Here is a 27,069-nt window from a genome sequence, read left to right as displayed (position 1 = left end):
TACTGGTGATAAAATAAGACCCTATAGTGAGTGATCCTCACAAGGTAAACACCCACCAATCGACCAATGCAAACAAAAATACATGCATTTATTATTGTTTCCCCTTAAAACACCTCAGTTGGCATCCGAGTGAAACTACTTTTAATTCACAACGTTACATAATCAAAGGGTGGTAACTATTGGATAAAAAGGCGAATTGAGTATGGGTTTATTCCCACCTGTATACCTAAGAGAAATATGCGATTTAGACGTTATGCAGTGTATTTCTCTCGCCTCGGCGCGTGTCCGGGTAGTCCCGCCTCCAGCGATTAGGGGGCTCCTGCGACGCGCTTTTACGCACAGCAGTCAGTTGGAGCAGGTTGGACCGGTGGAGGATGTCGGACACGCACAGTGGATATTTGCTGTATATAGGCTTATCCTCACCGAGAGGATGACTTTGGACAGCTGTGAATCTCTCGAAGACTGGCCAACTCCTCATGGAGAGATGTTGGACTCCAACGTGTCCAAACCACTGCGCGAAAGCAATGTCACCAAGAATGGCAGCTGTGGATCCGTATCAGTGGGTTTCCCAATAACCATGATGATCACCGGCATGGTGGGCAACTCTCTGGCTCTGATCCTGGTCTATATTTCTTACAGAAAGAAGGAGAACAAGAGGAAAAAGTCCTTCTTGCTTTGCATCGGATCGCTGGCGTTGACTGATCTGTTTGGGCAGCTCCTGACGAGTCCAATAGTGATCTCAGTTTACCGGGCCGACCTCAAGTGGGAGCGCATCGACACATCGGGCAACTTGTGCGCCTTTTTCGGCGTGTGCATGACCACTTTCGGCCTGTGCTCTCTCTTCCTGGCCAGCGCTATGGCGATTGAGAGGGCTTTGGCGATAACAAGTCCCCACTGGTACTCCAATCATATGAAAACAAGCGTGACGAAGCAGACTTTGGCGGCCATATGGGCTCTTGTGTTGCTCTTTGCGCTGCTGCCCATCGCGGGGGTGGGGAAATACACGTTGCAGTGGCCGGGGACCTGGTGTTTCATCAGCACCGGGGACAGAGAAGTCCCGGGCAACATGTTCTTCTCCATCACTTTCGCCATACTTGGGATCTTCTCTCTGCTTGTAACTTTGTCCTGCAATGTGGTGACTATCCGAGGATTAGTTCTCCGGTGCAAAACCAAGTCTGGCACGTCCCAGTCGTCAAAACAGTGGGAACGGCTCACCACAGAGACTGTCATTCAGCTGTTAGGAATTATGTGCGTCCTGCTTATATGCTGGTCTCCTTTACTGGTATGTTTTTTTTTATATATAGGCGACTGCCGCCTATACATTTCTTATAGCCTAGAGAACAGCGGTTCTCAAAGTGGGGTCCTTGGACCCCTGGGGGTCCTTGAGGGGCTTCCCCATGCAGCACAAAGGGGAATGATTTCACTAATTCCATCTATAACAAAAACAGAATATATGGCTATTTGGGTTTCATACACCTTCTGCAATAAAATAGTCTATCTAAAAACAAAAATGTTATCAGATGTGGGACCCTGGGACAAAATCTTATCAAATGTGGTCTGTGGTCTGGTCTAATTATCACTTTAAGGGTCCTTGATGTGAGTTTGAGAAAATAACAAAGTTGCCCTGCACTTATATTAATGACTGAAGGTGTGAGCTGGTGTCATAAAAATCAATCAAAATATTTTATGAGTGCAGATTTTTTGCACTGTGGAGGTGTTTAATGTCCAGTGACAACCTTCTGCTAACATGATTTATTTAACAGGCCAACTGTCATTATTCACGATTCCACGGGCCGGTCTTAAACAGGTTTTATTGTGAGCTGCTGTCACTATGGTGCCAGTTATAGATCTGTAGCTCTTTGGAGAGGCTCATCTCCTGTTGGCAGCAGACAGCAAGAAACTGTTGCCAATTATAGCCTACCATCATATAATGAAGTTAGTTTTCCTACTCACTCTCAGTTATTCAGCCAGCCAGCCAGCCAGCCAGCCAGCCAGCCAGCCAGCCAGCCAGCCACTCACTCACTCACTCATTCTCTCACTCACTATCTCTCCATATAATTTGAGAAGCGGTGACGTGGCGTCTTCTTCTAATGGCTTTCCGGGAGACTGGATGCCTTGCGGCACATTGCTGCCCCTCCTCAATGTTCCTCTCTCTGACCGCCTCGCTCACCTATTCGACCTCCGTGTTCCTGGAACTCCCGCCCCTCGTGCCAGCACGCCGACTTCCCTCCACGGTGTGGCATGGCAAGGTGATGTCATTAGTGATGTCATAAGTGATGTCACTCAAGCAGTCGGGCAACTGTGATGTCACGATTTGCATCATTATGCTCGTGACATCATCAAAATGTGAATCATCAATCAAAATGTGACATCATCAGTGATGTCATAGACAGGACATCATCAGTGATGTCATAAATCCCATAACATGTTGCGCCCAGAGTCTCCCATCTAGAAATCGAGCGTGCGCAGCACACAAACTTGCTAGTGCTATACCTTCACACAGTCCCACATGCTGCCTTTGATACGCTGCCTGATGACATTTCCCATTAAGGTAGAATCCACTTAGCGGAGCCTGTTTGGGGTCTGCTCAGTGTGCTGTGAGGTCATGCTGTCACTCACATCTCTGATAGCCCCGCTGAGGGTATTAATAGAAACCACAGGACTCAGGCAGTGGTGCTGAGTGAATACGTAAGTGGCGATTGTTTCCTCTCGGAGCTGTTTGGTAGCTGCTCAGTTTAGAGACCTGCTGACTGCGTGCCACCCATGTTTCAGAAGGTAACTGAAGAGAGTGGCCCCCAAATCAAAAGCTCTCAGCCAATTAAATGTCCATAAACTGGACAACAGTTTTTTTTAGAAGGCTTCTTCAGTGGTCCATAACTGAATTAATATAGAGATGATGCACGACTCTTGCTGGGTCTAGAGATATTATAGCGTTATTAGACTTCCATTAGAAACCTGACATGACGGGACAAAGCATTGTGTTTTTAATGGACGTCTAATAAAGCGATGGCCTATTCATTTAAGATGGATGGAGGACACGGTGCCCTATAGAGAAAAAAACATTTGACTAAATAACGTAGTTTGTTCACATCCTTTATGTAGTCACAACACAGGCGATCCGACATGCCTGTTTTTGTCAGTGTACTGTAGGGAGTATAACTAGTTACTAACGCATCACTTCGAATTGAGTGACATCACTCGCCAGATCTCGCGAGACCACATCTTGTGCTCCTACACAGGAGCACGAGATGGATGCGCCCAGGTGACTTTTCACAGCTGCCTAACCCTACTAACCCCCTTTCCAGGTGATTACATCTGAGGTGAACTCTCGTGCTCATACACACAAAGTCACTCATAGAAGCAGTTGCACCGCTTAAAACAATTATTTATCAATGAACAAGTCAGAGTCCTCGTCTCCAACTCCTGAGACCAAATGCATGAACGCTCGAGTCCGAGTCATCAGTGCACAAGTCCAAGTCGAGTCACGAGTCCTGAAAATGTGCCCAGGACTCGAACTCGAACTCGCTAATGAGTACTTTTGAGTAACTTGCCCTACACTGCCTTCCCTCCCCAGGTGCTGATGCTGAGGATGATCTCCACCCAGATGTCCTCTCATCACTGCAAGCCGTCAGCGGGCTCCTCTCTCCTGCCCGGCCCGGACGTCCAGCTAGACTGTAACTTCTTCCTCATCGCCATCCGCCTCGCCTCGCTCAACCAGATCCTGGACCCCTGGGTCTACCTTCTGCTCCGCGAGATCCTCCTCCGCAAGTTCTGCATGGTGGCCAACGCCGTGTCCAACTGCTCCATCGACGGTCAGAAGGAGACCCAGGCGGCACTGGATGCCCTCAACAAGCAGACAAACGATGACACCGACGCCCTCGACAAGCAGACAAACGATGACACCAACGCCCTCGACAAGCAGACAAACGATGACACCGACGCCCTCAACAAGCAGACAAACGATGACACCAACGGCCTCAACAAGCAGACAAACGATGACACCAACGGCCTCCACAAACCGCAAACTCGTTGAACAGATCCGTGGGATAAACCAGGAATTGTAATTTTTGTGACTTTTCACCCCGGGACAGATTGGATGGATATGACGGATGCTGTCTGTGATGTTATGAGAGTACGTGTCGGAATGGAAATCACTTTCCAAGTCGACAGAAGGATATTGTGGGACTAGGAGACACAGAAGGATAGTGTGCGACTAGGAGACAGAGTGGTCTGTGTTGCAACGTTAATGAACAGAAGCCGTCCGCTCTGTGTGCACTTGTTTCTCATTCCATTTCCTGTCAAGCTAACCAGCATGTGGACGCATGATGACCTGCTCACCGCTCACGTCAGCAGCAGCAGCAGCAGCATGGATCAAGCCCAGAGGTCTCTGTTGTTCCTCGTCTCTTTGAATCGAATCAGTGAGTCAGCCACGCTCCAGGATCAGGGATGCAAACCGAGAACCGGAATCGTTTGCAACCGGTTCCAAATTCTCCCAAGTTACTCGGAATCGTATGCCTCCGAGGTGAACAATTCCTTTTATAAATGCCGGGTTTTGCATTGAATTCTGCATCTCCCGCCAGGAATTGCATCCCCACCTCGAGTCGCGGGAGCACATTGTAACGATTTGTACGGTAACTTAGCGGTTTAAAAATATATATAATCGTCTGGGTAGACGACGTGAACTCCAGGCCAGGGGGTCTCAGGGAGGGTGACTTTGGTGCTTAAAATCCAGGTACAGGTGGTCTCTCGTGGCTTATGGAGGGGGATGCAAATCTTGGCGTTTTGTAACCTGCTGAGATTCGCATCCCTGTTTTTAAGTCAAAACAATAATATGGCGAGGATGCAATTCCTGGCGGGGATGCAGAATTTGGCGTAACACCGGCATGTTATTCTGACAGTTGCGCATCGCAAAAACCCATCATGACGTCAAACACTGCATGGACAGACACTGCTGGAAACGTGTAAGGTGTCATGGGGGAGAGGAAGAAACGGTCCAATGCGTGGCTTCATTTCATGAAGAAAGATGACAACTACGTGTAACATCTGTAAAATGATCATTAGGTGGGAACATGTTGAAACATGTTAGCCTATAATATCCTTTTAAGAAAAGGAACATTGTAATTAATTTGAACATGTTTAAATGTTATGGCAGACATGCTACACTGTGTTCAGACTCGAGAGATAATGAAACAGCTGTGTTGATGCTGAAAACCTGTGCAGGCAGAATCGATAATGGTATCGGTATCGGTATCGGTATCGGTATCGGTATCGGTATCGGTATCAATAAAATCGGATCACTTCCCATCCCTACCCAGGATCCTGCCAAAAGGTCTTTGAGTTACATGAGTAACTCCAAACTGACTTCAAACTCTAAACGGTGCATCTCGTGCGCTTCTCGCTGTGATACCATGAAGAAGTTGCAAAGTCCAGGCTGAGAACTTTTTGTGAATGCACACGAGTTAAGAAAGTGTCAATTGCTTGCTACTAGTTTTCATTAGCCTTGCCACATCCTACAGGAAATGTAACGATTTTGTGAGGGGAAAAAAGGGAATCGCTCGTTTGATAAAAATGCAAATCCAAAACTGGAGCCAAGTTGTAAAAGTATTACATCTAATGTTAAAGAAGATTGTAAGATTGTCTTATTTATGATTGTGGTCAGTTGTGTTTCTGTGCTGAATGCTGAAGATGCTACCTAATGGACATAAGCTGTCATAAATGTTAAAAGATGTGTTGTTTGCCGGTTCCTGCCGACCAATGAAATGTGAACATTTTTCAAGTTTGTTAGCGTCCATTTCCCCCCTGAATATGAATATGAAAGGCACGGAGCTGATCATGTCCTCAGCAGAATCCTTTGAAAGAATGTCAAGGCTTTTGAATGGATTCTGGATGGTGCTTTTGTGCTGGCTAACATCATTTCGATGGTATAGAGACACTGCGGAAACCACGCCCAACACGGGGGGAAACAAAAAACCTCCCCCCCAATCCTGGCGTTCTCCTATGTCACGTGTTGCACACAAAGATCATATATACGGAAGATGAACGCTCCAACTTACTTCCTTGACAGCTAGATCCACACTTTTCTTCTCGCCAATTCTCAATGGCTTCCTTGTTTTGCTCAGGAGTACAAAAAAACTTTAATTGGTGTTTTTTTTTTGATTTGTTGTCTGCGCAGCCCCACCACACAACAGCTTTTAGATATGTTTAATTCAAGGAAAATGACACTGGTGTTTGGAAGTGAATGGAGAGCTTTCCCCCGTGATGGGCATGGCCTATTTCATGCAGCGTCTCTATGGTGGATTGTGCTTGCCTTTGTCAGAGTGTCATTGAGTCATCATCGCTGTGCTCTGTGGATGCTATTCTTGGCTGATGTTGCACCTTCTCCATTTTGATTCAAAGCATTCATGAACGTGTCTTAGAGGGACATCAACAGAAATAAATTCTTAACTGTACAGCCCGCTTAAAAAAACACACCAGCCAAATCCTTTCACTTTGACAGCTATAGTAGAATCAAGGTACTAGTCAATGCTGTGCCTGTGAGAAAGCTTTGTTTTCCTTTGTGCCAATTTACTGAATGTTTTTTTTACAGTCAGACCAGCCAAGAGTTCAGAGTGGCTGGCTCGTCCACAGAGATCTGTAGGCAGGCAGTGAGTTCAGAGTGGCTGGCTCGTCCACAGAGAGCTGTAGGCAGGCAGTGAGTTCAGAGTGGCTGGCTCGTCCACAGAGAGCTGTAGGCAGGCAGTGAGTTCAGAGTGGCTGGCTCGTCCACAGAGAGCTGTAGGCAGGCAGTGAGTTCAGAGTGGCTGGCTCGTCCACAGAGATCTGTAGGCAGGCAGTGAGTTCAGAGTGGCTGGCTCGTCCACAGAGAGCTGTAGGCAGGCACATCCACCATTTCTCCAATCACATGCATCAGTTTTGTTTACATGTGTCGTGATTGGTCGAATACCGTTGAACTTCCTCCAATCTGAAGCGTCTTTGGCCGAATTTTAACGAGCGAAAGTACAGACTGTCTCTGGAGCATTCGAAGATTGTGGAAGAGATAGACCGGCTTGAGAGACTACAGGCAGAGGCAAACCTCTCCTTTTACAGTCGTGTGAATAAGAGTATCTATCGTTGCATATCCCTCTCTGACACACACACACACACACACACACACACACACACACACACACACACACACACACACACACACACACACACACACACACACTATAAGAGGTATCTTGCTCAAAGACACTTTGACATAGAGGGGAGCAGCGGCTACAGTTACACCACCAGTCAAACGTTTGGACACACCTGATTGAATGTACTTTATTTTATTACATTAAAGCCATTTTTATCTAAAGGCTTAGCCCTTGTTCACACAGGACACCGAACGTAAGCAGAACTGAAGCTTGAGGCAGGCACAAGCTGAACTGACACTTAACCGTTCACACAAGAAGCCTTCTCTTTTCCTCTCCTCCTCGGCGCACCTTGAACCCGTCCACAACTCCCATTGACTTCATGCCTGGCAGCTTCAAGCTTCACGCGTCACGCTTGGAAAATCAGCGTGAATCCTAAACGATCGCTTGAGCAAGGCTTGAGCGTGGCTTCAGCGTGACACGTGCACGGGTGGTGTGAACGGCCTCGCCTGTTAACAAGGACGCCCAAATGAAACTTGTGGGTTCAGCATAGGTTGAGTTTAGGTTGAGCGTTGCTTCGGCGTATAGTGTGAACGGGGGCTTATGCTTAAATGCCTGAAATGTATTTCATATAAACAGTGAAGTTGATCCTATATTTCTTTCCAAAGCTTTTGCCTTTCCATCAAGACAAAGGCTGGCTACTTTAAAGAATCTAAAATACTATAGAAATATTTTTGGTTTGTTTAACTTTCTTTTTCCCTCATTGCACAATTCCATTTGTGTCATTTCATAGTTTTCATGTCTTTGCTATTAGTCTAAAATGTGGAAGATAGTAAGACATTAAGTCAAATGTGTGTGTGGGCGTGTCCACACTGGTAGTGTATGTCATTGGTCAACAAATCTGTGGCTTTTTGTTTGGGGGCGGGTCTTTCCGCCACCACATAGGCCTACCTCTGCCTCCTCAGTACATCAGCCAATAACACGCAGGCAGCACTCTAACTGGCTCCGCCTTTCAAGTGTGAGAATACACATAGGAGCTCAGAGATAACAAGCTCATAAGAGACAGCCATCTGGATCATGTGCGTTTAATGTTTTCCGTGTCACTGATGACTGTTGATCTGCTAATGGAGACGGTACAGATGTCGGGTGTCTCTTTCAATGATCGTCAGAGCGCTCTGCCTCAGCAGGATGCTCAAAGGCCTCGCTTGCTTTGATGAATGAACACCTTCAAAGAAACGATACCTTGGCTTCAGTGTCTCTATTCAGGAGGGTTTCTGCACAGAAACAAACTATTCTTCTGAAATTACATCACATTCTTCTTTATTCTTGAGTAGAACTGCAACGATTAGTCCATGAATCGATTGGTACAGAAGATTAATGGAGTAATTCTTAAGATAAAAATACGAAAATGATGTAATTCCAACTTGTTAAATGTGAATATTTTCTAGTTTTTCTATGACAGTATATTTGGGTTGTGGACTGTAGGTCAGGACAAAAGAAGACATGTGAGGACGTTATCTTGGGCTTTGGGGAAAAAGTGATCGACATCCCATTTTGTGACATTTCATAGACTGAACTACTAATCGATCAGCCGAGAAAATAATCGACAACATAATTGATAATAAAAATAATTGTTAGTTGCAGCAGCCCCACTCTTGAGCAAATGGTTTTCTGTGAATGTGCAATCAGGTGTACATTACCTTTCTTGTCAACAGATGTTATAGAAATTCAAATGTATTCGTTCATGGGGAATCAATTTGCATAATTGGTATGTGATATATGACGGCGTGTTCAATTTGACCAAGGCTGGAGTTCATGGCTCGGCATTCAGAGTGCTTATTCCAAGCATATGTTTGCCTCATGTTAGCAGTAAATCTCTCCTTCACATTGAGCAGAAACACGCAGGGTTACTTACGTTCCTGCACGTACTGTACCCACATTATGTTGATTCATACGTTGGTGTATGGTGTACGGCTGCTTTGGAGAGGGGCCCAATTACGTTCAAATTGAATTTGCGTGATGTAATTTGCTCACATTTCTGTCCAAGAGACCCTGCTGCCCTCCCACTACTCAACCCAACATGTTATTACGCAAAGGAGCATCCTGAAGCCACCTCATTTCTCTTCAGTGTGGTTTGGACTGTGTTGCGCTCCTCCTCCTCCTCCTCCTCCTCCTCAGCTACTTGGCTAGTTCAGTTCCACAGTGGGAAAGAAAATGGAGGGAGGATAATAACCTCTTTTCGATGGAACACTTGATCTGTTGAAGCCCTGCTCCGTAATGGATTCTGTAATAATAGCCTACAGTACAGTACGTGTAGTTTAGTGCTTTCTACGCTTTGCAGTGTACACAGTGTACCCTTATGAAGGATGAATGTACAGAACGAGGTCCACGGCACAGCAAGCTTTCACTGAGGTCTGTCAGTGTTCATTTAAATCGCTCCATAACTTTACTTCAGAAAAAAAACATACTTGTCAAGGATTTCTGCAGCAAAAACTATTTTTTCAGTAACTGGAAAACTTTCTCTGCATTTAATGAAAGATTTTTTAAATGTTTAAATGTGACACTGCTGTTTAAACTTTGACTGTCATTAAGTCTAGTTTGCACATTTGGCTTCAGTTGAGTGAGGAACAGCTAGGTCCGTTGGCCGAGAAATTCACCTCAGTCATTTTATGTCTAAAAGGCAGGAGTGAACACAGGTGCAACCAAAACATTAACGAGCGTCCCGGCACTGGAACACCTAAATGGGATATGGAAGTTGGAAACCCTCATGACTGTTTTGCTTGCACCTGTGTTACTTCTTGCCTTTTAAATGCAAAATGGCTGCTGGTTAAACAGGTCAATTACCCACTAGAGACACTGAAGAGAAGGAGGGAACAGTGCCTAAGTCACGCCCTCTTCCGGGTTCCCCATGGGGCCAATGGAGTGAAGTGTCCCATTAATTTTTTCATAGAATTTTCATAAAATCCTTATAAAAGGTTTTGCTTTGACAAACCAAGCGATTCAGCTATAGAGACTATAGGAAGGTGGGGTCTCCATGCACCCCATGGATATATTTTTTTAACTTATTTTTTTGTCGGCCTCAAAGTATACACGTTCTTTTGTTTTGGTCAGAGGGGAATATTCTAGGTCTCTCATGATTCTGAATATAGCTGAATCGCTTGGTTTGTCCAAGTAAAACTATTTTTTATAAGGGTTTTACAAAACTTTAATTGAAAAATGAACGGGGAATTCACTTCCTTAGGCCCCAATGGGAAATCTCAAGATGGCGGAAAGTGGGCGGAACTTAGGCATTAAAGTAGTTGAGTACAGTAAAGTGTTGGAGAATGCAGCGCTGCCAGCTGTCCTGCTCACTCATGCATGGAGCTGATTGGCTGTCCTGCCCACTCATGCATGGAGCTGATTGGCTGCTTTGCCTCGTGAATCTTGAGAAGATATCAAGATAAAAAAAAGAATGTTCTAGAAAACATGTGTAGCGTTCGATGTTTTGCATTTGTGCTCACGTTTTTATTTATTGAACTTATTTGCCAACAATATTTATATTTATATTTGTATATTTATTTTGTGTTTCTTTGAAAAAAATACTGTCCCATAATAATCACTCTCACTGGCTCTGTAAGGTGCATCTAACTAACACAACATTTAAAGCTGCACTATGGGAAAACTAACGCTAGCTTGTCTTATAGCCTAAATATCACAAAGAACATCCAATCCCCACTCATAACCTTGTAGATTCACATATTTGCCCAAATGAAAGGTGTCTGTCTGCTGGTCACTTCTCAGCCAATCACTTCTCAGCCAATCACTTCTCAGCCAATCACTTCTCAGCCAATCACTTCTCAGCCAATCACTTCTTCTCAGCCAATCACTTCTTCTCAGCCAAACAAGCGACGATTCAAAACTTCAGAAATGCAAATAGCAGCGTGTGCATGAGATATTTTGCCTCTGATTCCTTATTTCAAGCTGATTATTGTGCTCTATGTAAACATCTAGTGTCTCTATAACTCCACACACATGTATGTTGTTCTGTTCTTTTGGTTTGTAGTAGTTTGAGTTGTTTAGTCATTCGTTTTTAAGTAATCCATATTATGGGGGCTCATCCAAACGTCCTGGATGAGCCCCCACATGTTACCACCTGGCTCAAGGAAGTAACCAAACAAGGGAGTCTTACACCAAAGTAAAAGTTAATTTATGAATGAAAACTAGAACAGAACAAAATGTGCACATAGATGAGGATTGAAGGAGAGACTGAATGGTCTGCAGGCTTTTAAAGCCCGGGGAGCACACCGGCCCAGGTGCACCCCATCAGCCTAATGACCCAAACACAGGCTGCTGCCAGGCAGAGCCAGGAGGGTCCCAGGGGTCGTCACAAAGTGCTCCACAGTCAATAAAACATTCATGACGAAAAGCCAATAAATTATTTAAAAAAAAGTTCTGCATGAATTAAATCAGGGTTAAAAGGAATATTGGTAGCACATAATAACAGGTCAATGTATTCTATAGTGTCAGGTAGGATGGCCTCACACGTGACGTGCAATGCAATGCAAACAGGTTTGGCTTGCAGGAGCTTCTCTGAATGTAAATACCTGCCAGATGGCTATCAGGAGATTTCTCATCTTCTTCTTACCATTTTCTTCTGCTCTGCCTCTCCGTCTGAATGTTAAACAGGAGCACCAAGTAGGCTACTGCTGTGAGGGAATAGGCCCTTTTCACAGCGGCCATTTTGAGCACCAAAGCAGGCTAAACAGGTGTAACCAATAACAATAATGAGGGCCCTGGCACTGGAACACCTAAATAGAATGGAACCATCACCATCATTAATGTTATTTAATGTTATAAGCGCCTATTCCTTCAAATTCTGAGGCATGATTCTCAGATGAGGGCTATCTCTCCACACTTAGATGCACCTACTACAACGTGTTATTTTTGTCACTGCTCTTGTTGTTTTCACCCTATGTACAACGTAAATGATGCAAGCTATTGTTTTATGTAGTTCATGTGAATTATTCTCAAATATCACTGTCTTAGAGAGGCTTATGTCACATGACGTGAGGAGAGAAATACCTACCTACCCATCAAAGTGTCTTTTGCGTACTTTTTGAAGTCTTTGTCCTCTACTTGACTTGTATAGATATCAAATCATCATAGAATGCGATTTGGATTCATTTTCTTGAAATGTTTACGGCTTATGTGCTGCTGTACTGTGGGAAATTCTATTAAAGAATATGAACATATTTTTTATCAATCTGCGTCAAGCTTTTTTGTTTGGTGAAGCATGTTTTTTTTTATTAATATTTATAAACTTTGACATCTCTGATTCTGTGGTTCTTCATAAACACTATTCGGTGATGCAATTAAGTCTTCCTTTACATGGAGCGTGCTTCTATAATGTAGTTGTTCAGCCATTGATTTTCATGAGCAACTCCTTTCATTATGTAACAAATCAAAAAAACATAAAAATCAGAGATGCTCATTTGTTTAGATGAGAACAGTTTGGGTCAGTTCAGCAAACGCTGTTTTCTATTACATTTGGACTCATGCTGCATGGAAATGACTGCTCCATCTGTCAATCTAAATACACAGCTAGGCTGATGAGCCAGTTAGCTTAGCATTGACAACGAAGCAATTATGCCTGACAGAAAGAGAATCACTCTCCTCTGAGCCTTCAATATTATTACTGCAATAATCAGCAACATCCAGACAAACTGGCTACAGCAAATGAAGGCTGTTATAGCTACATGCTGAGTAGTATCTGTTGAGTATGCTGCTAGCGCTGACATTAGCTTCAGATTGATAATCTAACTGGGAATAACGTGACTGTTAAGTTTTATTACATGGTTTGCAGGTTGGTAGTAAATCAGCAGTTTGAGACAGCAGGGTTCTCAATATGAACGTTTGAATCCCTGGGTGGACCGGGAAAATGTGGGTATAATAGACCCTTCTCACGGGGGCCATTTTGTGTCGAAAAGGCAACACAAGAGCCTGACAGAGCATGTGAGCGGAGCGGAGCGTGGAGCGAGCGGGGGGATTTTGGCTTGAGCGTGGAGCGGGGACCAGAGCGGTACCGGAGAGAAAGTTGGAGCGGCACCAATCACCCGCTCAGTACCGCTCAGTACCGTTCCAGTTTCGATCATAACATGTTCGAAACAGAATGCATCGGTGGCGTGGCTATGTGCACGCCCACTATTTTCTTGCCAGCTGCTGCGAGACGAGAAGGAAGAGAAACGAACATGCAGCCGACAGGGCCGTAACCAGGGTTCAGAAATAGGGGAGGTCCAGCAAGGGGAGGCGGATTCGGTGGCGCCCGCAAGGGCGCTGCCGAAAAAAAATTGAGTTTTTTCCCCCCCCTTTTTTAGCCATATTTAGAGTAATATATCATTTTAAATCAACATTAGGATTATACTGTTGTGATGTCATTATTCAGTATATTCTCTTTCATGTCACCACCTGCTCAGCTCTCCTGTCAACATAATTGTAACTAACAAACACAAACTGTTTTAGCCAAATTCATATCAAAATGACACCTACAAACACAGGTACACAACCCAAGCCGTACACAACACACAAAGTCATCATCGATAATAAAAAAAACATACAGAGGGACATTTATTTATTCCTGATAGGAACGATTGAAAAATAAAATAAAATATATTATGTTGTTTTTAACTTTACACCACCTCTTTTTGTTACTTATTGGGTCATGAAACTGAAACCATGCATATAGCCACCTGCATACCTGACTTCGAGAGCTTGGCAATTGGCATCATGCATGATTAGCCAGTAGCATCCCAACGTGTCACACAGGTAACATTACTTAAGAGACAGACTAGACACTTACTTTCTTGGTTGTTGCTAAAAAATCTGTCAGTGTCACTCACTGTCTGTCGTTCACTCGCTCACTGTCTCGCAGCTCGCTCACCTTCAATTATCTCGCCAGGCAGACAGACAGTCATCACTCACCACCATGCTGCTGCTCTCTCGGAATCAAGTTACCGCGGACGCGGCGTCAGATGACTTCCTGCCTGACCTGCCTTTCGTTTCAAAATAAAAGCGATCCCGTGTTTTTCATGCAGATTGTTTTTTTGTTTTTGTTTTTTTGTTTTTTTTTCTCTCTCTCTGAAATATTAGGGGAGGTCCAGACCTCCCCTTCCTCATAGCTAGTTACGGCCATGGCAGCCGACTCTGCTGAGCTCATGTTATTTGTAGTGAGCAATGCCCATTGCCCAGGCGTTTAAACGCAAATTAAAACACCCTGGCCTCTTTTTCTTTTTTCTTCTTTTGAGCGGAGCGGTGAGTGCGAGCGGGTGAAATCTGTATGGAGCGGGGAGCGGTCTGGAGCGGAGCGGTCTGGAGCGGGTGGAAAGGACCGCTCCGGGAGCGAGGAGCGGTAATTATCACCGCTCCGCTCCGCTCACATGCTCTGGAGCCTGATCAAAAAAAGCTTCTGTCCCTTGTAAACGGGAGGCCAGGCTGTTTCTCGCCGAGAAGAGCCTGGTGACGCGAGGTTACTAGCGATTCTCCTCACTTACTGGCATCTGGTCCCAGAGCTGACCTGGCATCTGGTCCCAGAGCTGACCTGGCATCTGGTCCCAGAGCTGACCTGGCATCTGGTCCCAGAGCTGACCGCGCCCAACTGACCTGCTAATTTCAAGGTGATTTGAGAAAGCCTTGTTCGTTTGTATCACAAATGAATTCTGCAGTTGAATTATCATGCTGCTGCTGTTTACCAGCAAAATACTGGAAATGATAACAACTTTCCAAGACACACATGAAAGTGTTGAACAAATAAAAGGTATTTTTCTCTCTCTCTCTCTTCCACTGGGAACTATTAGAACAAGGACATAACGGTGTGCAGGCAAACTCACTCTTTCACTGAGACAATACAGTCAGTGAATGGATAAGGAAACAGTGGTGTGAAAGAGGAGCTGGGGCTCATTCATAAAGCCACTCTGGAATCTGGAAACCCCCATTAGTGTTTTGCTTGCACCTGTGTTTATTCTGCCTTTTCGACACAAAATGTCCCCCGTGAAAAGGGTCTATCTATATTGATGTGAAACACTATCCATCCCCAGGCCTCGACCTGAGCCCAGCAGGAGACTGGTTGTACTGGGCAGCTTCCAGGTGTGAAATACTCTCGCTGTGTGGATCTGAAGCTGGGCGTGCTGGAAAAACTGCCTCAGTCAGCAGAGTACGCCTTGGATGAATAAAGATGGGGAAAAAATAGACTTTAGTTTCCACTGCCTTATACAGTAGACATCTGAGACCAGTTTTGAAGCTTTACTTTAGTCCTGTATTGTGTGAATGAGAATCACCTGCCTCCCTTTCTTTGCTCTGTGCGTCACTCATTTCATTGCTGAGTAAGAGCAATACCTGCCTCAGACGAACAGTAAAACGGGCATTAATTGCTTTATCGTCCCATTATGATTATGATTATAGTTATAATAATATTATTTGTATTCATCACTATGAGCTCAATAGGCTGAGGATGTGTGAAGCATATAGCCAAAAGACACATCGTGCTGTTGTGCTGTTAACTGGAAGTAAATAGATCATAGATGCCGATAATAAACTGCCTATAATATACACCACAAATGTCTTTCTTCAGTTTATTTCAGTTGAAGGTGAATGAGGTGACATTTGAAATGGCTTTTGAATTGGCCAAACAACAGGCTGGAGTCCCATTATTATTAGTCCCACTTTATCTAAACTGTTGTGCCTTTTTTGTTTTTCATTGAGTAGAATATTGCCTCTCTTACCACAAAGCCTCTAAAGTGTAAAACCGTGTCTGGAAATACATCTTAATAAAGCTTCATGTGCCTGGAGAGGCGGCACTGTTTTTAGTTGATCTAATAAGTCTCACTTTGTTGGATCACTGGAAGGGAGCAGACTGCTCAAAACACAGCAGCACTCAGATGATTGAAAATAGCTTTTTTCCCCTTCGTTTTTCTGAAATTTGTCGCGTTTTCTCGCCAGTTGTACTTGGCCCATCCGCCCTGCTGCCCCGGTCGTTGCTCCACCCCCTCTGTCGATCTGAGGAGAGTTGTAGACTAGCACATGCTTCCTCCGATACATGTGCAGTCGCTAGCTGCTTCTTTTCACCTGACTGCGAGGAGTTTCACTGGCAGGATGCAATCCTGGATCACACTATTCCCCCCAGTTCCGCTCCCTGCAAAACAGGAGGGGGGCGGGTGTTTTGTCAAAGATTGGTCCTCCTTTGCCAACAATGTCACTTCTGTAACTCAAATATTGCAAAAGGTGACACATTTTTCCTGTATTCTGTCAGTGTTTGACCGGGTTTTGAAACATGTGGGTGTGTACCGCTTTCTGCTCCTGTTACTTCTTAATGCTATTGCTCTCCTTCTAATCAGGCGGTGTCTCGTCATAGACGCCCATGTCCACGTCATAGACCCCCATGCTAACCAATGGGTTAGCATGGGGGAAATCCTCATTCAGCATAGTTAGCATTTAGCTACTAGCCCAGCCCAGGCAGACACGATCAGGGATTCAACCCCCGCAGTAAATGCACATCTGAACAGACATCTATGTGCCTGCTCTTGAATCCCCAATCCTGTAGTGTAGAGCCGCAGCACCGTCCTTTGGTGAGTCAGCCCATTGAGATATATGGGACTGGGGTTTTTTCCCTCCCACCATTCTACCGTTGGTCCTACTGACACGATACTGTAAGTAACGTTTTGTGGGCGTTTCCCACACAGACCGACTGTATAGGCTCTTCTGCTAAGAGAGATGGATGCCCTGGTACTCCTAAACAACATCATTGCTCCTCCAGGGCCTCTCACTGAGTGGAGGCATGGCTTCAACTGAATTAATCAGGTTGGTGATGAATGCTTCCGCTCTAGCTGGCTTATGCTTTGAACGCATGCTTTGTGTGGATGTTCTGCCTGCCTGCTTTGGGAAGAGAAGAAGAGAGAAATCCAGAGAAAAGCACACACATTCTTTACTTCAGTAGAAGTACAGTTACATTCCAAGTCCAGGTTGCACAGGCTCCACCCCTCTGTCTCACCACTGTGTGATAGGTGTCACGGGTCAGAGGGTACACTGTCACATGCTTTTTGGTTTTGCTCTTCACTATCCGGATTCTGCGCCAAAATATTTGACTGGTACTCCAAGGCCTATAAAATAACTCTTCAGCCGGAGGCGGAACTCGCCATCTTCGGCTGTTCTGAATCTTCTCTGCTCCTCCCTACAGCCGTGCAACAGTCTCTGACGCAGGGGACGACTGTCGCCAAGAGACTCATTCTGAAGGAGTGGAAGTCCCACTCTCCACCTTCTTTTCAGCTGTGGCTGACGGACATGGTTTCGGTTGTGCGTATGGAGAGACTCGGGTTCCTGAGGACCAACTCACGAAGTTCTCAATTATTTGGGAGCCGTTCCTGGCCTACTCTGACAAGGTTAGAAACAACGAGTAACTCACCCAGCTAGTGTGTGTGTGTGTGTGTGTGTGTGTGTGTGTGTGTATGTGTGTGTCTGAGTTTGTTTTGCTTTTGTCGGTTCTAAAAAAACACACAAATTCTGTGACCAGATATGTGTGACATCATCCACTCCTTTTAGCCAATCAGCATTGGCATGAACACAAACACACACCTTCACACACTTGACCTCCATGCCAAATGCCAGCGTCCTATAGGGCGAAAACTAAAGCGTGGTGAACTTTTGGTGGACCGACCGACCAATCAAGTGACAGAGCTGCTGGCCTTGCTGGCCACAGCTATATATATAAAAAGAGAGACTCTGGTAAAAGTAGAAGTAGTGATTCAACTTGTTTACTCAAGTAAAAGTTTTAAAAAAGAGTACAGTCTCTGAAATGTAATACAGTATAGACGGTTGGAACTTGACAACAAACACATTCTAAATTGAACCCCAGCTCACCTCCTGTCGCTATTGTTTGCTAGTACAGTAGGCAGGACTGCTAGGACAAGACATCTCCAAAAACGTCACAGCAGACAACACTGACAATTCTGTGAAAACCGTCTATAAATGTAAAAAAGTATTTCTACCGGCTGATTCTGTGCAAAGCTAACCGAAACTCACATCCTATTAATATACTTCAAAGACTATTCAACTCACAAAGATCCCCTCCAAACATGTTTTAAGATGTAGAGACGATACTTTGATTCATCATTTCTGTCATCTGGTTTTTCCACAAAAAGGTGAACATAAAAGCTGGCAGAGCGCGAGACGAGAGAGACAGATGAACAACGTCACATCGTTTTTCTCTGTCGTGCATTAAAACTAAAGTAACCTGTTTTGAAAATGTAAGGAGTAGAAAGTGTAGATATTTGTGTTAAAATGTAGGGAGTCAAAGTAAAGAGTTGTCAGAAAAATAAATACTCAGTAAAGTACAGATAGCCTACCTGAAAATCCTACCTAAGTACATTAACAAAGTAGTTGTACTTAGTTACATTTCCCATCTGTGCTTTGAATGCATGCTTTGTATGTATGGACGAGGGAGGCCTGCTAGCCTGATAGCAGCGCCGCAGCCACTTTCACAGGATCAGGTAAACAAGCCAAAGAGGTCAAAAGGTCGCCTGCTGCCTGCAGAGAACATCCTGCAGACCTGAACACTTTACTCAGATTGCTGTGGATAATGTTTGGCTCAATGTCCCTAAGAGATGAATACATAATGTCCCCAAGCCGTGTGTGTGTGTGTGTGTGTGTGTGTGTGTGTGTGTGTGTGTGTGTGTGTGTGTGTGTGTGCGTTTGTGTGTGTGTGTGTGCGTGCGTGTGTGTGTGCGTGCATGTGTGCGTGTGTGCGTGTGTGCATGTGTGCTGTGTGTGTGTGTGTGTGTGTGTGTGTGTGTGTGTGTATAAGGATGTTGTTGTAGCTTGTGGCAGGCTGCTCTGAATGACAATGAGCAGGACTTGCGGCAACGTAAACATTGGACTCATACGTTTTCCCATAGTCAGTGGGAAGAGCAGACTAACACAGTACTGCCAGGTAGAGATGTGAAGGCTGCATGGGCGATAATTCAATATTCAATATCATTGTTTATTGCCTTTCAATTCATCCTATTTTGATGATATTTAAGTTAAGTTATTAAGTTAAGTTATCGTTTATTTATCCCCATGGCGAAATTCATCCTCTGCATTTGACCCATCCTCTACTAGGAACCTTCCTAGTATTAAACCTAACATACATGTCTTTCTTTGATGATGGGAGGAAACCGGAGCACCCGGAGGAAACCCACACGAACACGGCGAGAACATACAAACTCCACACAGAAAGGACCTGTGGGACGGACCGGGGGTTCGAACCCAGGGGAGGCGCGCCCCACACTTTGGAAACCGCTGCTCGACTAAGTGACATTTTGCACTACCTCGTTAATATTCACTACTTCATTGCCACATTTTGTTTCTCTAAATCTCTTAATCTCTGCTGATTTATGCTTCATATTAGCACGGAGAGAATCATGGCCGACCTGCAGCCAGATCTCTTATCTGTTTGTGCTCTGCAGCCTGTGACCGCTCCTCCTCGCTGTGGCTAAGCCCAAACTAATGGAGCCATCAATCCATCCTGCAAATGCTGACTAACACCAGTCCAGCAAAAACATTCATCTATGATCAATAGTGGTCTCATTCCAGCAGTCAGGCCTGTAGCTACTGTGTATATCTTAATGAACATTTCAATAACTGCCTGATGCCTGCTTCATATGGCTCTAACAAGAACCGATCGTAACGTTACTTAGGCCTTTGCAGCGAATGTACAAAATATTAGGGACATATCGTGAATGCAGGGAAAAAATCCATTACGCCTCATTGATTTTTTTCCTTATTAAATCTAATACCAATCACAAAGAAGGAAATGCAGATATGAGAAACAGACAACTTAGAGAATAACTTTTTGTTTGTTTGTTTTTTGCTTTCAGAGAGTGTCAGACTGCAACTGAACATCAGGAAATGTCCCTAATGTTGTGTACGTTCAGTGGAAGTAACAGTAACCAGCAGAGCTACAGTAAGTCTACTCTCTCATGGTGGATGGTGTTACAGTGCGTCAGCCTGTGGGTTTTGCATAAGCCAATATTGATTGTTCAGTAGCACATAACATTTGACTGAGTTGAGTGAAGTCAGGTACAGACTCTGTTCAACACTTTAGTGTCTGTTCAGTGCATGGAAATGAATTTAGCCTTTGACATACAGTATATCCATATAGGAACATAACGGCACGCCTACGCGTAGCGCGCAAGATGCCTAGTGTTCCAAAAGAGCACATTGTGAAATAATTAGAAACACACGCAAATCTAAAAATGACTCGATTGGAAAACAATAAGAAGTATTCCAGTTTGCAATTGCAACACATTGTTAATGCTTAGTTAATCATTCATGAGCAGACAAGCGTGTGATGCTTTTTCAGGATTTGCGTGACCAGACGGCGTGTTATGATCGCACCTTATGGTGCCGTGTGGAGAGGCTTCTGTTCAAACCGTTATTTAATGACTTCTTGCAGCTTGGCCTGATGAATGTAAGCGACGCATTTTGTGACATATTGTATCTGTTCTCATGACTGTGATGAAAGCAGCCGCACTATAAAAATGAATGTTGCAAATGAGAGCGTCACCATGGGAGGTGATTACCTCCCTCAGACTGTCAACATCAGAAAATGAAAAATGGTGGCAGTTTATTATTCATGGAGACATACGGACAGTGAAACAGAAGGCAGACATTTAGCATAAACACAGGACTGGGTATTCAGGACAGCAAACAGTGAATGGTGACTTGGGATAGACTTCCTCTGTGGGCGGACTACTTGCACAACTCCACTACTTCCTGAAATGAGTAGGGCATCTTGGTTTCCTGTCCTACACTATTGGATGAACTGATTAATGTCAGGTGTGCCTGATCACTGTTGTTGTGACTGCAGCAGTCAGGCACACCTGACATTAATCAGTTCATCCAATAGAGACACTGCGTAACGCGTCATCATTCAGAAGCCACGCCCAAGACGGGGGGAAAACGGAAACCCTCCCTCCAATCCTGGCGTTCTCCTATGTCACGTGCATGGTTGCGTGTTGCACAAAAAGATCGTATATACAGAAGATGAACACTCCAACTTACTTCTTGACAGCTAGATCCACATTTCTCTTCTCACCAATTCTCAATGGCTTCCTTGATTTGCTCAGGAGTACAAAAAAACTTTAACTGGCGATTTTTTACATTTGTTGTGTGCGCAGCCCACCACACAACAGCTTTTAGCTATGTTTAATTCAAGGAAAATGACGCTGATGTGTGGAAATGAACGGAGCTTTTCCCCCGTGATGGGCGTGGCCTATTTCATGCAGTGTCTCAATTCATAGCTTTCAAGGGGCGTTACGTGCTGCCGGGAACGCCCACCTGACGGTCAAAAAAAAAACTTGTTCATTCTGCTGCCCGCCGAGTCGACTAGTTTCTCACGCTGTTTGTTTTAGAACTGCACGCTTTGCATATTAAGGACACGTCAATTGACACGCAGCCGCCCCGTGAAGTACTGTTTGAGCGGACGACAGCCCAGGCATCACTTTTTAGCAATAGTCTCACTAATCCCACAGTGGTTTACCTGCTTTTGAGATCTGCAAAAAATAGTTTGCTTCTGTCTCACCCGTTCTCCCTCTCTCTTCACACGCGACGAGGGCTGGGCTCCACAACATTATAAAAACGAGTCCGCACTCCGCACGCAGTCTCTTGTTGTGAAACAATTTCTCCGAACTGCCATGTGTTGGACAGTAACGTTAACGATAGTTCGGTTTGTTTGAAGTGCCCAAAACGTGTAGTTTGTTTAGATATCGTTCTTTTTCAACGCTTGATAGATGGTCTAAATATTCCTGACTGGAAACTGGTGGAAAAAAGACCGCTTTTTGCTGCAGCTGCGTCTGGAGTGTTCAGCGCCATTGATGTTTTGAGTTTTGACCGCCAGAAGGGGCGTTCCTTGTACTTACGTAACGCCCCTTGAAAGCTATGAATAGTGTAGGACAGGAAACCAAGATGCCCTACTCATTTCAGGAAGTAGTGGAGTTGTGCAAGTAGTCTATTCGAGTCATATCAGGACACTTTGCAAGGTTATGGTTAAAAGGTTCTCTTTGTCTTTTTATTTGCTTGTCAATAAAGCTTTTGATGACCTTGTGTCACTGCATCCAGATAACAACGACACCAAACTAACCTGGACTGATGGCAGGACTGAGATGGGAGCAGTTCTCCCTCTCAGTGACTCTGTAAGGGTGGCGGCTAACAGGATTAGTCTAAAGTCAACATCCTCACGTTGCTGCTCTCACAAGCGGACGAGTGTTGAGTCCGCTGTCCTGGCCCGTTGCTATAGCAACGCTGCTGCTTTTTGATACCGGCTGTCCGGTAACTCCTTCTGGAGTTTGGCCCCAGCTGGTGTGGAAGTTTTGGAAAATTCCCAACGAAAGATAAACAGCTGAATTTAATCCATTTCAGATTACACATTGGACTCTGTGCTGTGTAATCAGATTACATATTGGCCTGTGTGCTGAGTAATCAGATTACATATTGGCCTGTGTGCTGAGTAATCAGATTACACATTGGACTCTGTGCTGTGTAATCAGATTACATATTGGCCTGTGTGCTGGGTAATCAGATTACATATTGGCCTGTGTGCTGAGTAATCAGATTACACATTGGACTCTGTGCTGTGTGATCAGATTACATATTGGCCTGTTTGCTGTGTAATCAGATTACATATTGGCCTGTGTGCTGAGTAATCCGATTACATATTGGCCTGTGTGCTGAGTAATCAGATTACACATTGGACTCTGTGCTGTGTAATCAGATTACACATTGGACTATGTGCTGTGTAATCTTTTTCACCTTTATTTATCCAGGGGAGGTTTACTGAGCACACAGGCCTTTTCCTGCTTCACATTCTTCAAATTTCATGTTTCATTCATATCAAGCTGCCCGGTACAATGCATCTATATTACAGTAAAGCTGCTCCCAATACAGTTTCACACTTTATAACTTTGGCGCCCCCTGGAGCCCCTTCCTGGTAGTGTTTTACATCACTGTCGTAAAGATGACTTGGGAATAGGAATACAGCTACTCGGCGACACACCAAATAAACACGATAAACAACACAAAGCTAGCACCAGTGGCTCCTGCATTACAGTACTGGCTTTCCTGTGGAGACTCCTTGGATGGGAGACTGGTGCTGGAAGTGGTCTTGGAGGACCAGTAGGAGGTGCTCTTCCCTCTGGTCTCATGAATAATCTCCCCAATGCCCCAGGGCAGAGACAGAGACTCTGTCCTGTGAGTGAGCACTGTCCTTCGGATGAGACGTTAAACCCCTGCCACATACAGCAGATTAATCGGTCGGGGGTGTAACCCCGGAGCCCTCGGGGGTGTAACCCTGGTGTCCTGGGGGGTGTAACCCCAGAGCCCTCGGGGGTGTAACCCTGGTGTCCTGGGGGGTGTAACCCCAGAGCCCTCGGGGGTGTAACCCCGGTGCCCTGGGGGGTGTAACCCCCGAGCCCTCGGGGGTGTAACCCCGGAGCCCTCGGGGGTGTAACCCCGGAGCCCTCGGGGGTGTAACCCCGGAGCCCTCGGGGGTGTAACCCCGGAGCCCTCGGGGGTGTAACCCCGGTGCCCTGGGGGGTGTAACCCCAGAGCCCTCGGGGGTGTAACCCTGGTGTCCTGGCTAAATTCCCACACAGGACTTCCTTCCATGGCCACCTAATCATCCCTCGTTACTTAATTGGCACATTCAGTCCTCAACTCTCCACCATGATAGCTGATGTGTGGTGAGAGTTCTGGAGCAGCAGGTGACGTTATGGTTAGAGGAGAGGAGAGGAGAGGAGAGGAGAGGAGGGGAGGGGAGAGGAGAGGAGAGGAGAGGAGAGGAGAGGAGAGGAGAGGAGAGGAGAGGAGAGGAGAGGAGAGGAGAGGAGAGGAGAGGAGAGAGCATGGAGGGGCGGTAGATGATGGTTAGGGGACGACGGGGAGGTTGTATGCCCGGGAGAACAGGTAGGTTTTTAGGTGGGTTTTGAAAATGGTGAGTAAGCCTCCTACACAGCTGTCACCTCAGGTGTGTGGAAGTTCTACTGTGACTTGTAAATTTAAATCATTATAATATGCAACGGAATAAGTTTAAGTGAATTTGAAAATTCATCAGGAAAGACAACTGTTCATGCTAGCATAGAAACGTGTAAATAGAAGTGCACTCCACTGTGGTGCAGCAGCAGACTAACAGCTACTGTATCTTAATTACATGCCTTCAATAGTTTGTCACTTCACCTTGACTGATGCTTGCACTCAACAAGCTTTGCAGTCGATAGGGAGCGGCCCTCATTCAACCACATTTGCATGTTCACCATGGAGCAATTGACTAGAACATTTACGAGGATGAGGACTGTAACGTTTGAAGTCGTCCAAACCACTCGCCTATACATGTTGTTATTTCCACTGGGGGGGAAACCTAATTATTCATAAACAGCTGTTACAGAATGAAAACATGGTAAAGCATCAGGGTTACAGGTCTCTGTTGACCAGTGCACACAGACAAAGCAGGAAGCAGGGTGAACGAGTACCAAACAGACTGACCAGCAGGGGCAGTGTGTAAGGGCTCAGGAGGTAGTGCGGGTCGTCCACTAATCAGAAGGTCGTGGTTCGATCCCCAGCTCCTTCAGTCCGCATTTCGAAGTGTCCTTGGGCAAGACACTGAACCCCGAATTGCTCTCGATGGCAGCTTGCCATCGGCCCAGCTTGAATGTAGGCACATTTTAAAGCACTTTGGATAAAAGCAGCTATATAAATGCAGTCCATTTTCCATTTAAAAAACAGATTGATCAGCAGACTCAGTGAATAAAAAACAGATTGATCAGCAGACTCAGTGAATAAAAAACAGATTGATCAGCAGACTCAGTGAATAAAAAACAGACTGACCAGCAGGGGCAGTGTGTAAAGAACAGACTGACCAGCAGGGGCAGTGTGTAAAGAACAGACTGATCATGGCCTAGTTTTATTACAGCCACATCCTCCAAAGCAGCACTGCAATAAACAGTAATGCAATTTTACGATCAATATGATTCAAGGCTATAGACGCTGCAGCTCCACTGTCTTTGTGTTTGCAGGCTTCTAGCCCTCCAGCACTGTTCCTGCAAGACACTCAACCATTTTAGTCTGCTCCTCATCTGCTGGAGGTTTACCTTCCCTCCCCATCTCTCTGTCTCTCTCTATCATATGATTGTCAATCATGTTGTTGTTGTTGTTGTTATTATTACTGTAATTGTTATTGTTGTGTCAGCGAGATTTAGCTAGATATGTTCCATGTGAAGCCCTCTGAGACATGCTTGTGAATTAGGGCTATACGAATAAACGTGACTTGACTTAAATTGGAAATGTCGGGCAAAAGTCGTGCTGTTTTCCATGTGACTTGTCGACCCAATCAGCAGAATAAAATGACACTATTGTGCGTTTCTGCATCCACGGATAATCTCAAGGTAAATATATATATGTATGTATGTGTGTGTGTGTGTGTGTGTGTGTGTGTGTGTATGTGTATGTGTATGTGTGTGTGTGTGTGTGTGTGTGTGTGTGTGTGTGTGTGTGTGTGTGTATGTGTGTGTGTGTGTGTGTGTGTGTGTGTGTGTGTGAGTGTGTGTGTGTGTGTGTGTGTGTGTGTGTGTGTGTGTGTAGGTGTGTGTGTGTGTGTGTGTGTGTGTATGTGTGTGTGTGCGTGTGTGTGTGTGTGTGTGTGTGGGGGGGGGGGGCTGGCTAATTTGAAAAACGTGCTTTTGACAACGTTAACAACTTTGGTTATGTTTAGTAGAACCACTTCATTAAGGTTAGGCTTATGGTTTGGGTTGGCTTATAAACATGTACATCATGATCGAACACGGCTCTCCGGTGAAGCTCGCCAAAGAAATCTAAAATGTATTATTTGTTATTATTTGTTATGCATAAACGAAACTGCACTCATGTACAGTATAGCTAACTCAGTATCTACGGGTTCAGTTCCCGGCAGCGGTACTAAGGCTACTACTACTATACTACTAGCCTACTACTTGGTCAGACGTTGCTACAGACATAATTGGCCGTGTCTGTGGGTGGGAAGCCAGTGGGGCATGGGCAATAGCGCTTCCTCTGGTCAGTCGGGGCTACTGTTTTTTTTGTGGGGGGGGGGGGGCGGGGGGATCCTCCCACACGTTACGTAAAGTAGTGGCTGCCGACTGCACATGTATCGGAGGAAGCATGGTGCTACTCTACAACTCTCCCCAGATCGGCAGAGAGGATGGAGCAACGACCGGGACAGCAGGGGGGCATTGGCCAAGTACAATTGGGGAGAAAATGGGAGAGAAAAGAGAAATGAAAAAGAAAGAAAGAAAGAAAGAAAGAAAGAAAGAAAGAAAGAAAGAAAGAAAGAAAGAAAGAAAGGGGATATTATATCCATTGATTGCAGAAATCATAATAGTAACATGTTATTGTGGCCATGCAGGCTGGGCTTTTGAAATGGTGGATGGAGGCATAGAGGTGATGAGGCGTGCATGGTGCAGTCTGCTTGGCGCTGTCTGATAGAGATCTTTATAACATAGATCTTTATAACATAGATCTTTATAACATAGATCTTTAGAACATAGATCTTTAGAACATAGATCTTTAGAACATAGATCTTTAGAACATAGATCTTTAGAACACAGATCTTTAGAACATAGATCTTTAGAACATAGATCTTTAGAACAGCCATATTCCCCTCTCAGCCTCGTCGTCTTCTGCCCTGCTCACAAAAATCACATATGACTTTGAGCTCATGTCTCAGCCCTTACACTGACCTCATTTACATAATGAAGAGGACATTATAGATTCATCCTTTAACATATGGATTGGCCTGCAGGGATTTATTCATTTCTGCGTTTTTCCGCACGGATTTCTGACGATGAAGTAAATCAGCTGAAAACAAATCAATCAATTCAGAATTAATGGGGCGAAAGATTTTCCAAATAAACAGCAGTCT

At 45.0% G+C, this 27,069-nt stretch overlaps 1 protein-coding gene across 1 annotated transcript; it reads left to right on the top strand.

The window, feature by feature from the left end:
* Positions 1-484: 484 nt before the first annotated feature.
* Positions 485-4,033, top strand: ptger3 (prostaglandin E receptor 3 (subtype EP3); the record flags this gene model as incomplete). Its single annotated transcript, XM_083648302.1, has 2 exons — positions 485-1,282; positions 3,575-4,033. 2 exons carry the CDS (start codon positions 485-487, stop codon positions 4,031-4,033), a joined length of 1,257 nt encoding a protein of 418 aa, XP_083504428.1.
* Between the last annotated feature and the right edge of the window lie 23,036 nt (positions 4,034-27,069).

The sequence above is a fragment of the Poromitra crassiceps genome, assembly GCF_964638095.1.
Source record: "Poromitra crassiceps genome assembly, chromosome: 12".
NCBI classification, from domain to species: domain Eukaryota; kingdom Metazoa; phylum Chordata; class Actinopteri; order Beryciformes; family Melamphaidae; genus Poromitra; species Poromitra crassiceps.
Note: the sequence above shows the minus strand (reverse complement) of the source record. Positions and strands in the feature narration are given on the sequence as shown.